The sequence below is a fragment of the Sorex araneus genome, chromosome 11 (assembly GCF_027595985.1).
Source record: "Sorex araneus isolate mSorAra2 chromosome 11, mSorAra2.pri, whole genome shotgun sequence".
Taxonomy (NCBI): Eukaryota; Metazoa; Chordata; class Mammalia; order Eulipotyphla; family Soricidae; genus Sorex; species Sorex araneus.
Window position 1 is genome coordinate 3555684 of NC_073312.1, and position 12080 is coordinate 3567763.

Sequence of the window (12080 nt, forward strand, 5' to 3'; positions counted from 1 at the left end):
CCGGCCGGGCCAGTCCTGGGGAGCAGGGCTGAGGGGGGAGGGGCGGGCTGGGAGGGGAGGGCCGGGCTACTGTGCAGCTGGCCGGAACCTGAGCAGGTGATCAACTGTCCTGGAGCCCAGAAGGCTGCCTAGGGCCAGGACTCTGCGTGTGTGTGTGTGTGTGTGTGTGTGCGCGCGCGTGCACGTAAGTGTTAATGTGAGTGTGTGTGTGAGAAAGTGTGTATATGTGTGTGTCTCTGTGGTAGGTGTGAATGTATATGTGGTGTGTGTGTGAGTGTTAATGTGAGTGTGTGTGTGAGAAAGTGTGTATATGTGTGTGTCTCTGTGGTAGGTGTGAATGTATATGTGGTGTGTGTATGAGTGTTAATGTGAGTGTGTGTGTTAATGTGTGTGTGCGTGTGTGTGCGTGTGTGTGTCTCTGTGGTAGTGTGAATGTATATGTGGTGTGTGTGTATGAGTATTAATGTGAGTGTGTGTTAATGTGTGTGTGTGCGTGTGTGTGTCTCTGTGGTAGTGTGAATGTATATGTGGTGTGTGTGAGTGTTAATGTGAGTGTGTGTGTTAATGTGTGTGTGCATGTGTGTGGTAGGTGTGGGTGTATGTGTGGTGTGTGAGAATGTCTTGTGTGTGTGACTGTGTTTGGTGTGAGTGTGCCTGTGTGTGAGCGTGTGCTTACAAAGACCTGCACTACTGAGAGGCGGGCGTCTCTTGGGCACCCCTGTCAGCTCGGGGCTGGGACCGGGCAGACCCCTCCAAGGCCTCTGTGGCCCTGGATTCCCGAGGACTGTCTGCTCAGGACTCAGTGCTCCCCATGGCACTGGGCGGGTGTGTGGGCCCCCCTGGGGGGCCATTCTCTCCTCCACATCCTGGGCCCCTGGGGGGGGCGGGGGTGCCACAGTGCCCGCTGTCTGCGGGTCCCGCGGCCCTGGCCGGGGCGGGGCCGCTGCCCTGTGACATTCCGTGGCGGGGCAGGTGGGACGAGCCCGCCAGGTAGGACGGACCCGGCTGTGGCTCACCAGGGCCGCCCACGGCGCCTTCCCCGCCCCCCGCGCCGGCTTCCCGGGGACGGGGAAAGTCGGGGGGCGCCCGGGGCCCCCTCTCCGCGGGCAGCCGCACCCCGGGTTCGGGCAGCGCGGGGGCCCGGGGGTGCCGGTCGGCCGGGCACGGGGGTCGGAGCCCGCCCGCGCCGCCCGCCGCGCCCCGCCCGCCCCGCGCCCGCCCCGCGCGCCGCCACCTCCTCCGGGGCGGGGATGCGCCCGGCGCCGCGCCCCCCAGCCACGTCCGGCGGCCACGTCCCGGCCCGGTGGGCAGCGGCGGGGGCGGCCCTGGCGGGACCCCGAGCGGTCTCTAGGACCCGCGGGACGCCGCGGGCGGGGGAGCCGCTGCTGGCGGCGCCGGGACGGGCCGGCCCCGGGTCCAGCGCACAGGCCGCCCGCGCCCGGGGTGGGCAGCGGCTCGCGCGCCCGGACGGGCCCCGCCATGGCCACGCGCGTCCTGCTGCTCGCGCTGGCCGCGGCCCTGCAGGCGCCCCGCGCCGCCCGCGGTAAGTAGGGGCCGGGGGCGCCGCGCGCTGCGCGCTGCCCGCACGTGGCCGCCCGCCCGCCCCCCGCGCGCCGCCGCCCCGCGCGCGCCCACCCGCCGGGCACCTGTGGCACCGCGCCCGCCGCCCGGGCACCCGGCAGGTGCCTGTGCCCGCGGGACGCGGCCCCGCGGCTCCCTGCAGCCCCCCGGGCCGGGCCGCTGGGGGCGCGCGCGCCCTTCCCAGGAGGGTGCCCGGGCCCCCCGCCGCCCGCCCGCGGCCGGTGCTCCAGAACCAGCCTCGGTTTCCCCCAGCGCCCCCCGGGCACCGGGCGCTGGAGCTTCAGGGGGTCTCCTATCCCGCGGCCCTGTCGCCCCCCACCCCTCACCTCTGCGCTCCGTGGCTGACGCCCAGGTCCCAGGCGGGGAAGGCCAGTTTGGGGACTGGGGTTAAGTGAAGAACTGCACGGAGCCAGAGGCAGCTGTTGAAAGGGACTTGGAACGGGGGCTCGGGGGGCTGCGGGGGGCTCGGAGGACTCTGCACAAGCCGGTCTTTTGGAGGGGGGGTCTCAGGGCAAGCCCCCTGCTCTGCCCTCCCCAGAGTCCGCTGCACGGCCAGGACTTTCCCCTGGGGGAAACTTTCCCAGATGCAGCCCGCGGTGGGAGACGGTCTCCTGCGTGGGGCCGGGCTCTCTGGCCGTGGCTCTGGTGGACGGTCCAGCAGAGTCCGTTAGGCAGAGGGCGCTGGAGCCCTGGTCCGTGCGAGGGCTTGGACTGGTGCTGCCCGTTGTCACGGAGTCCGGAATCTGCAGCGCCCAAGCGCGTGTGGAGGGGCTGCGGGAACCGGACCCTCGGGAAGCATTTCTGAGGGCTGACGGGAGACGGGGGAACTTTCTGCTCGTTGAAGGGCGAGCATTCTGCTCAGGGCTTGTCCCGGCCGTGTGGCCGGCCCACTGAGCACCGGGCAGTGATGGACCCGGCGTCCCTGGGGGTGACTCAGCGCCCTCCGGTCAGAGCAGAGCCTGTGGGCGCAAACCTTGAGGTCCACGTGTGTGTCCTGCCTTCCGTGCTCAGCCGTGCTCCCCAGTGCTCCTTCCTGCCCTGCCGAGTCGTGACTTGTCCCCCTGCCCTTCCCGGCACTGCAGCCGAGGCCGTCACTGCCGGGCGCGGGTGGACCGTGCTGGCTTCCCGCTGAAAACTGCGGTGGCTTTGGGAGGCGCTTCGGACAGCCCAGGTCTCTGAATGACCTGATGCTGTGCTCTCCCTGACCAGCCCAGCCTCAATGGAGTCTCTGGTTTTCCAACTTTTGGGCGTAGTGTTTGCTCTGACTTCTGGAAAACAGTATTAAGTACCTGACAGCATCACTCACAGCTGAGATTCCATTCCAGCCCATGGGCAGCTTTTTGGTTTTGCTAGAGTTAATAGTTGCTTTTTTCCTCTTTTTTTTTTTTTTGGTTCATTGTTTCCTTCTCCTTCCCTCCTTCCTCCCTTCCCCCTCCTCCATGTGCTTTGTTCTCTGTTCCCACAACTCCCTCCTCGGTCCTGGGAGAATGCTCTTCTCCTTCCAGAGGGGCCGAATGCACTGCTGGTTTTTTTCTCGGGGGCCTCTCTTGTGAAGTCCCTTCCTTCCTGTTTCCAGCAGTGCCCCCCCCTTTAGGGTTATGGTCCAGCTTGGGCCCAGAACTTTCCTGATCACCTGGGTGATGCTGAAGATTCCTCCTGCACCTTTTCCTGAGTGTACCACAACACTCTCTCTCTCCCTCCCTCTCTCTGTCTCTCTCTCTGTCTCACTCTATTCCTCTATTCCTCTTTTCCATTTTCTTATCTTTCTTTTTCTTTCTTTCTCCTTTCTTTCTTTCTTTCTCTCTTTTCTTTCTTTCTTTCTCCTTTCTTTCTTTCTCTTCCTTTCTTTCTTTCTCTTTCTTTCTTTCTTTCTTTCTTTCTCTTCCTTTCTTTCTTTCTTTCTCTTCCTTTCTTTCTTTCTTTCTTTCTTTCTCTTCCTTTCTTTCTTTCTTTCTCTTCCTTTCTTTCTTTCTTTCTTTCTTTCTTTCTCTCTTTCTTTCTTTCTCCTTTCTTTCTTTCTCTTCCTTTCTTTCTTTCTCCTTTCTTTCTTTCTCTTTCTTTCTTTCTTTCTTTCTTTCTTTCTTTCTTTCTTTCTTTCTTTCTTTCTTTCTTCCTTCCTTCCTTCCTTCCTTCCTTTCTCTTTTCTTTTGTTATTTATTTCTTCTTTCTCTCTCCTTTCTCTCCTTTCTTTCCTTTCTCTTCTTCTGTTTTGTTCTATTTTGGGGAACACACTTTACAGTGTTCAGGGGGTGCTCCTGGCTCTGTGCTCAACATTCCTGGCAGTGCTCAGGGATCAAACCCGGGTCCCCCATGTGCGGGGCAGGCCCTTCCCCACTGCACTGTCTCCGGCTCCCCAACTCCCTCTGGCGTCCCCTTTTCCCCTTTTTGTGGCGCACACCTTCTAGTCAGTTCCTTGGGGAAGGTGGTGGGGCAGATAGCCCGTCCCAGAGAGAAATGCTCGCCCGGGAGGGGAGCCGCCCTAACAGCGCCCACTGTGACGCCAGGCGGGGACAGTTCGGCAGCTGGAGCCTGGCATCGAGCCGCTCTCCAGAGCCCAGGCTCCTGCTTCTGCTCATCTACATGCCTACGTGTTGGCTTTGGTTTTCGTGTTTCCCTCTGGGGTCACACGTATGCTTGGCCTGCATCTGCCTCGCAGAAGGAATTGAGCAGAAGAGGCAAAAGGCGGAATCAGACAAGTTCATTGTGTTGGTAAAAAATGAATCTGGAGGCTTTCCTGGCAGATTTTGTCCTGCGCAGACCTTGATCCGGGGTCACTCTGTGTGTGTGTGTGGGGGGGGGAGTAGACAGATCCCATGAATAAGAAAGAGGCCGGATGCATGTCCGCGTGCCGTGGGAACCAACCTGCGTGTGTGCCCGCCCCGTGTTGCTCATGTAGGTGTGAAATACCCCGGGGAGGCCTGTTTCCCAGGGACGCGTCTGCTGGCGTTGCTGCTCTGAGCTGTGGCACCGTCTGAACCTTTGTTTTGGGGGCTGGGACGGGGTAGGGCTTTGGGGCCACACCCGGCTGTGCTCAGGGCTTGCTCTTGGCTCTGCTCAGGGAACTGTGTGTGCTGAAGAGCGAACCCACGTAAGGGACACGCAAGGCCAGCGCCAGCTCGCTGGCCTCTCTCCAGCCCCACCTCAAGCCTCTTCTTAAGAAAAAGATTTGGGGGGCCGGAGCGATAGCACAGCGGGTAGGGCGTTTGCCTTGCACGCGGCTGACCCGGGTTCGATTCCCAGCATCCCATATGGTCCCCCGAGCACCACCAGGAGTAATTCCTGAGTGCAAAGCCAGGAGTACCCCTGAGCATCGCCGGGTGTGACCCCAAAAGAAAAAAAAATAAAAAGATTTGGGTGGGGGACTCGGGTCATGACCTGTGGTCTCGAGGGGCTGTTCTCAGGAGCAGGCCCCTGGGTGGCCGAGGGCCCCCGGCAGAGCAGCAATGGAACCAGGGGCGCCTTAGCCCTGTCTGAGACCTTTCCGGAAGCGTCTGTGTGCATGGGAGCTCTTCTCTCCTTCTCTCTCGCGGGTCCGGATGGCGTGTGTTTTCTAAGTTCTTATCAGTAACTGTGCGGGAAAGTCCATGAGTCTTTCCAGTTTAAAAAAAAAATGCATGCTCTGAAGTTCTGGTGTTTTCCTATATTATTTAATTATTTCTTCCTGGTGATTTTATCATGCTTTCTCTGAAACTGAACCTCGTGGGGTGTCCCATGCTCCCAAAAACATGTCCTAGTTTTCTTTTCTATTTTTTTTTGTCTCTGTGTATTTGGTTTCACATTCCAGAACAGTTTCATTTCATTTCCCAACCTTATTATTCAGGTGTTTAAAAAAATTTTTTTTCTGCTATATAATCCCCAAGAGATGGTTCTTGTTTTGTGAATTCTCCTTTTTAAAAAAAAAAAAATGATGTCTTGCTATTTTCTCATAATGGGTCCAACGCATCTATTAATTCCCGTGTGTATCAATTTTCCTGTCTAAGTCAGAGGGTCCCAAGCATGTCTAGCCTGCAGCCCCTCCTCAGAGGATACGCCTCACAGTGCTCCCTGGAAACTTCCTCGTGAGCAAAAGGAAAGCATCTCCTCGCCAGTCGCACCCAAAGCAACTCCCGCTTCCTGGATGTCCCAGTACCCCCCACCCCCAGTGGCACCCCCCTCCCCCGTGGGCCTGGTCCTCCCCACGCCTCCCCCTCGACAGTCTGTGAGAGCGAGCGCAGGGAGCAGCCCTAGGAGTGTCTCCCCCCTAAAGGGCGCCTCGTTTTCCAACTGGATCCTGGCCCCCGTGGTTGGCGGTGCTGGTGCCCCTCTCAGCTGTCCCTGGGGTCTCCGGGACACCCGTCTCCCACCCTGTGGGAGCTGCAGAGGGGCCGGGGGCTGTCCGGGAGACCCAAGGCTCAAGCTCCTCCCTGGCTGCTCTGAGGCCGGCCCGGCCCCCACCCCCACGCCCCGCCCGGCCCACCACTGGCCTTCCCCAGGCGCCCAGCTCCCGCCCGCCCTGCTGGGCCCCGCCCGAGCCCCAAGGCGTCTCTAAGGTCCTGCAGAGCTGCCCTCTGTCCCATGCCAACGTCTGCCTCCTGCCCCAGGTGTCCAGGGGTGGCGGGGCTGTGCAGGCAGGCTCTGGGGGTGCGTGTCGGTCCGCCTGGAGACGCACGGCCTTCCTCTCCCTTGTCCTTCTCCGGCCCGTCTTTATGGGAAAGTGACACCAGTTGGAGGCGTTTCAGGGCTTGCTGCCCCACAGGTGACACGCCCACGAGCAGCGTTGGCCCTGAGGGTGGCTGGCCCCTCTCCCGCGGGGGAGCCCCCTGGCTCTGAGTCGATGCCCCCACACACTTGGGGCAGGCGGGCACAGCCTGTGTGGTTGGCGCCACAATCCGTCCCAGTGGCCTTTGTACGCTGACGAGCTCCCGTGATTTACAGGGACAGGTGTGGCCCCCCCATGTTCCTCTCTGCCAGCAGCACCCGCCCCCCGCAGCACTGGGGCGCGCCCCTGCCAGCTGTTGTAGATCACTCTGGAGCATGCACACGCCCTGCCACGCTCAGCTCCCTGGGTCCGAGACGGGGGGACGGGAAGGGGGCCGGGAGCACTGACTGATGTAGGAAGCCCGTCTGTGTGTGACCTCACTCAGGCTTCACGTCGATGGCGCGTATTTCCTTAAAGGACACCTGCGGGGCTGGGTGCCACCAGCGTGGCCCCCCTGCCCTGTGGAAGGCCCTGGCAGCGGGGCCCCTCTGGTCCTGCTCTCTAAGGTCAGTGTCTGCCGAGTGGCCACGCAGGGTACTGGCCAGGCCGGGGGACGGCCCCGGCTCGCCCACACAGCTGTGCAGAGTGCTGTGAGTCTGTGCATGCTCTTGGCCACCCTCTACGTCTGTGGCAGTGCGTGTGCCTCTGAGGGAGCGGGGGTGGGGTTTGCACACCTCCTGGCTCAGGGAAATGCGTGTCTGGGCGAGGCGCCCTCTGCGGCTCGGACCCTCCCGCCTGCTCCAGCTCATTTTCCCTCTCGTTTCCTTGGGCCTGAGCTGTCCACCTCGGCTCCGGCTGATGGAGGGGCCGGACGCAGTCGCGGCCTATTCAGCAGCATCGCGATCGGTTCGTGCTTTAAGCGCTTCGTGTCATTGGAGACGCCATCAAGAGCACAGCGCTGGGGCTGGAGCAATAGCACAGCAGGGAGGGCGTTTGCCTTGCACGCGGCTGACCCGGGTTCGATTCCCAGCATCCCATATGGTCCCCTGAGCACCGCCAGGAGTGATTCCTGAGTGCAGAGCCAGGAGGAACCCCTGTGTGCATTGCCAGGTGTGACCCAAAAAAGCAAAAAATAAAAAAAAATTTTAAAAAAGAGCACAGTGCTGAGGAAAGTCGAGGAAAAGTCGGGCGGCCCCTGCAGGATGACTGGTGCTAAACCTGCCCCTGAGAGGGGCCTGGCCCAGTTCAGAGAAACGATTTCTGGAAATGCTGGTGCTTCCGGACACGTGTGTCTTGTGGCCTCGGTTCAGCACTGGCCACAGTGTGCCCAGGCCCCGTGGCTGCTTGGCCGCTGGGTTGGCGGGGGACGGGAGAATTCCCCAGGGGGGCTCTGTTCTCGGGACCCGCGCGTCGCGAGAAGCTTGTTTGAGCGCCTTCGTCATGGTCGTGCATCCTGGGTTAGGAGTCCTGTTCTGGGTGGTTTTCCCTGCTCTGGGCTTCAGAGTCTGGCCGCGAGGCTGCCCTCTGGGGAATTGTTCCCGAAACGAGATATACAAGATAAAATTTTAAACCGCACTTATTCGTTCAGCCAGTATCAGTGTCACGGGCAATAGCACTAGAGAAACCACTGGGAAAGAATTTGGCCCCAGCATCAAATCTCTGTAAAAAGTGGGATTCATTTAAAGCTGAAAGATGGGGATAGAGGAAAAGCCACCCACCAGAAGAGTTATCTGAAGAAAATGATGGTACGTTCTGTTTCCTTTGCAGGTCTTACTCATCCTACCTCTGAGTTTTCCTTCTTTGTTTTCTACTGAGTCCCCTCCACGGTGAAGTCACTTGTATTTTATCTCTTTCCAAAGTAATGTTGTGTTTTCCTTCGGTAGTCCACTCTCCCTGTGGTTTTCTGCCAGGGCTGCGTCTCCATTACGGTGACCAGCATAGTGGAGATCTGGCATCCTTAGCTTTTTTTTTAGCTTCAATGAGAACTCGAACTTTTCGCCCGAGTTTAGATATTTACTGCAAAGTTTCATTTGATATGTTTTACGAGGTTCAGAACATGTTGATGCATTGTCAGTGTATGACTGTCATTAACTGTCTTCAAGCACTTTTTTTCCAGGCTCCGTGGCCACTTCATCTCCCTCCTTTGTTCTCACACTAGTGTAGTGGGTCACATTCGGAAGCGTCGGTGCGGTCAAACCGGCCCTGAATTCCTAGGACAAGCCCCCTGATTTCAACACATTTTAAAACGCAGTGTTGGATTCCACTTGCTCAAATTTTTATTGAGGATTTTAACCTTTCAAGGGCAGTTCTCATAACCAACACCACCTTCTCCATCCTTCCTTGAGATGTCTTTGCGTAGTCTTTATTTTGCAGTTGTGTTAGTCGCACACAGAGACGGGGGAGCTCCACATCTTTCTCAAGTCCCCAGTCATCTTCAGTAGAAGCAGTTATTTTTTTTTCATTAACACAATTGGAACTTTTCTTCGTTAGAGTGGAGCTTTTTTCATCAGAAATTTCTCTACTGAGTCACTCTCCTCATGGTATCGTCTCTTCGTATTTTTTTTCTGCCTCCAAAATAAGATTGCATTTTTATCTCGTAGATGTTCCCCTTTCATTTTCTATTCTATTAAATCTACCCCGTCTTTCTCAGAAACCCACACATTGTCCTATTTCTCGCTCCCACTGAGTGCCGACCAGCTTCCATTCCCAGCCTTCCATTATGCGCATGAAGAATGGAATCTCCCTCAATTACCGCTCTCACCTCTGTGCTTATGTGTGCTTTGTGTTTTGTATTATTACCCAGTCCAGTGTACGTTGCAACGTGCTTGCATTTTTTTTATTACTAAGTAATTTTAAACCAGGGCTGCTTAAACTTACTCCACCTGTGGTCCCCTTTTTGCCTGAAGAGTTTTTATGTGACACTGGGTAGATAGGAAGGTAAAATAGGTGTAAATACCAAACATTGATAACACATCATACAGAAATTTATAAGCTTCACAGAGGACATTGGTAGCAACACAATAGTAGTTGGAGACTTCAACACCACCGTATCACCTCTTGATATCAACAGGACTAAAGACTCGGCAAGGAAATACTGGTGTTGAAGGAAGAAATGGCAGAGAGAGGGCCAGTAGATATATACAGGGCTTTTCATCGGCCAAACGCCAAATACACATTCTTCTCCAGTGCACATGGGATGTTCCCCAAGGCAGACCACGTGCCGAGCCATGTCACATGCCTCCATCAAATTAAGAAGATTGAAACGGCATCAGCTGTCTTTCAGACCATGCACTTAAAATAATGGTTCATCCCACCCAGGAATGGAGAATCAAATCAAAAACCTAGGGCACGTTTATAAAACCTTACACAGCCCCCCACAGGGTTGCAGCCCACAGCTTTCAGAAAACACTTCCTTCCGTCAGCCCCAAATCTCTGTGTTCTCATTATGTAATTTCTGCGGTGCTGTTAAAATGCTAACATTTGCAATTCAGATGACAGGGTCTAAAAAAATTAAAATGCATTGTTCATTACCGTAAAATAAATTAATTTTTTAATTTCGTTTTGGGCCACACCTGGCAGTGCTCAGGGATTTTGCCTGGCTGTTCGCCCAAGGTCCATCCCTGGCAGGGCTCAGGAATGCTGGGATCTAGCCAGGGCTCGCCAAGTTCAAGGCAAACACTTTAATTGCTCTACTATCGCCCCAGTCCCCAATTAAATTGATTTTAAAGTGGCAGTCACTCACTCAGATCTCTATCAAGACACGATTGCAGCCAAGGAAACTTAAGGCCCTTCACACCCTCCCGTCATTACGACGGTTATTTCCAGTATTTTGAATCCTATTTTCCATCAAAGAAAAAGTCTTGGTGTGTGGTGTTAGGTTTCGTTTTTATTTTTGTTTTATTTGTATTTGTTTTTATGTTTGGCACCTACCCCCAAATGATATATTACTTTGTTTTTATTTTTTGTTTGTTTTGTTTGAGGGTTACTCTAAACAATGCTCAGGGCTTCCTCCTGGCTCTGTGCTCAGGGGTCACTCCTGATGGGGCTTGGGGGACCGTGTGGGTGCTGGGGATAGAACCCAGGTTGGCCATGTGCAAGGCAAGCGCCTGCCCTCTAGACTCTCTCCCTGTGTCTCTTTCTCTCTCTCTCTGTCTCACTGTCTCTCTGTCTCTCTCTCTGTCTCACTGTCTCTCTGCCTCTCTCTGTCTCTTTCTCTCTCTTTCTGTCTCACTGTCTCTCTCTGTCTCTGTCTCTCTGTCTCACTGTCTCTCTCTGTCTCTTTCTCTCTCTTTCTGTCTCACTGTCTCTCTCTGTCTCTTTCTCTCTCTTTCTGTCTCACTGTCTCTCTGTCTCTCTCTGTGTGTCTCTCTGTCTCTGTCTCTGTCTCTGTATCTCTCTCTCTCTCTGTCTCTCTCTCTCGCCCTTTTTGTTTCCAATAGTTCAGGCTCGTTTGGCCAACGTGCTCAGTCCCCTCTCCCACCAAGTCTCCTGCAAACATCTGCTTCCTGGAGTCAGTTCCCCGTGTCTCTGCTTCGGTGGAGTTGCAGTGACTTCTGTGAGTAGCTAATTCCCTGCATTTGTTTGCCTGGCAAACGTTTGTTTTCTGATTGTCTTGAGTGCTAGTCTAACTCGGCAGCGGTGTCGAGGTTGGCAGCTGTTTTCCATTAGAAGGTGGACTCGGGGCTGCCCGGGGCGTCCCTGGTGAGTCAGCATCTCGCTGACCTTGGCTTTGTCTCCCGAGGCCCATTAGTTGTTGTTCTGCAGTTATTATCCTATTTTTACGTGGACATGTTTTCCATTTCTTTCTATCTGGGCTCACTGTGCCTTTGAAGCCAATCGCTTGTGAAAAGTCGTTAGCTCTTGAGCCGCCTTTTCCTTCCTTTCTCTGTTACCACCCTTGGACTGTTGTTACATGAATTGGGCCTCGGCCAGCGTCTTCTTGAAGCCTCTCTCCCTTTGCACACCGGCGTGCTTCGTAGTCTGGGATGATGTCTCCGGGTCTGAATTCAGTTTCACAGCTTCTCTCTCAAACTGTGTCTAAATTATTTAAGCTATACCCAAGACACCAGCGTTGGTGAGGATACGGTGGACAGGACCCCCTACTCACCTTTGATGGGGCGCGGTCTGGCCCAACCTCGATGGAGACGGGAGGGGGATTCCTAGATAAAGCTAACACAGAGCTCTTAGGACCCAGTGACTCCACTCCTTGGCATCTGCCCCCAGATTATTTCACAAAGATGCACACACATGGACACTCACTGCAACCCCGAGTACCATGGCCGGGGTGTATAGGAGCAGCCTGGATACCCAAGGGCAGATGGACAAACCGAGAAATCACAGTACAGACACACAATGGAGCCCTCAGCTCTCTCTGCTTTGTTCAACCTGCTAAATGTGTTGGGAATAAAGTCTAATCGTCATCTCCCGCCGTGGCTCCTGTGTATCTTCCTGTGCCTAGGAAACTTCTGGATGGCCGTCGCCCCCTTTCGGGCTGGGCGGTCTCTGAGTGCTGGGTGCTGGGTGCTGGCTCTCGCGCACAGTCTCTTCCAAGGTCCTGGAGATTTTGACTCGTCATCATCTTTGCTCATTTTTTTTGAGAACTTCGGTGTTTTGTGCCCGTGACTGTGAACGTGCCACCAATCCCAGTTCGGACGGTCGTGGTTCATCTGGTGGATTTTGTTCCACCTCTTGCCATTTTACGCTCCTCGTCTCTCTGCTCAAGGGTTGACGTGTGGGTTCCTCCCCGGGGCGCCCACCTCTCACGCGCCCCCTGAGCAGACCCAGCTCTGCCGTCTGCAGTTCTCCGGCCCCTCGAGCCTGG

The 12080-nt window shown here is 56.0% G+C and overlaps 1 protein-coding gene across 2 annotated transcripts in view; it reads left to right on the top strand.

Annotated features, from left to right (window-relative positions):
* Positions 1–1410: 1410 nt before the first annotated feature.
* The window catches only part of ADAM12 (ADAM metallopeptidase domain 12), a 224619-nt gene continuing 213949 nt past the window's right edge, over positions 1411–12080 (top strand). For both annotated transcript variants that reach the window (XM_055118985.1, XM_055118986.1), the window contains exon 1: positions 1411–1543. In XM_055118985.1, the coding sequence (XP_054974960.1) occupies positions 1480–1543 (64 nt within the window). In that variant the 5' untranslated portion in view covers positions 1411–1479. The remainder of the gene's footprint in view (positions 1544–12080) is intronic.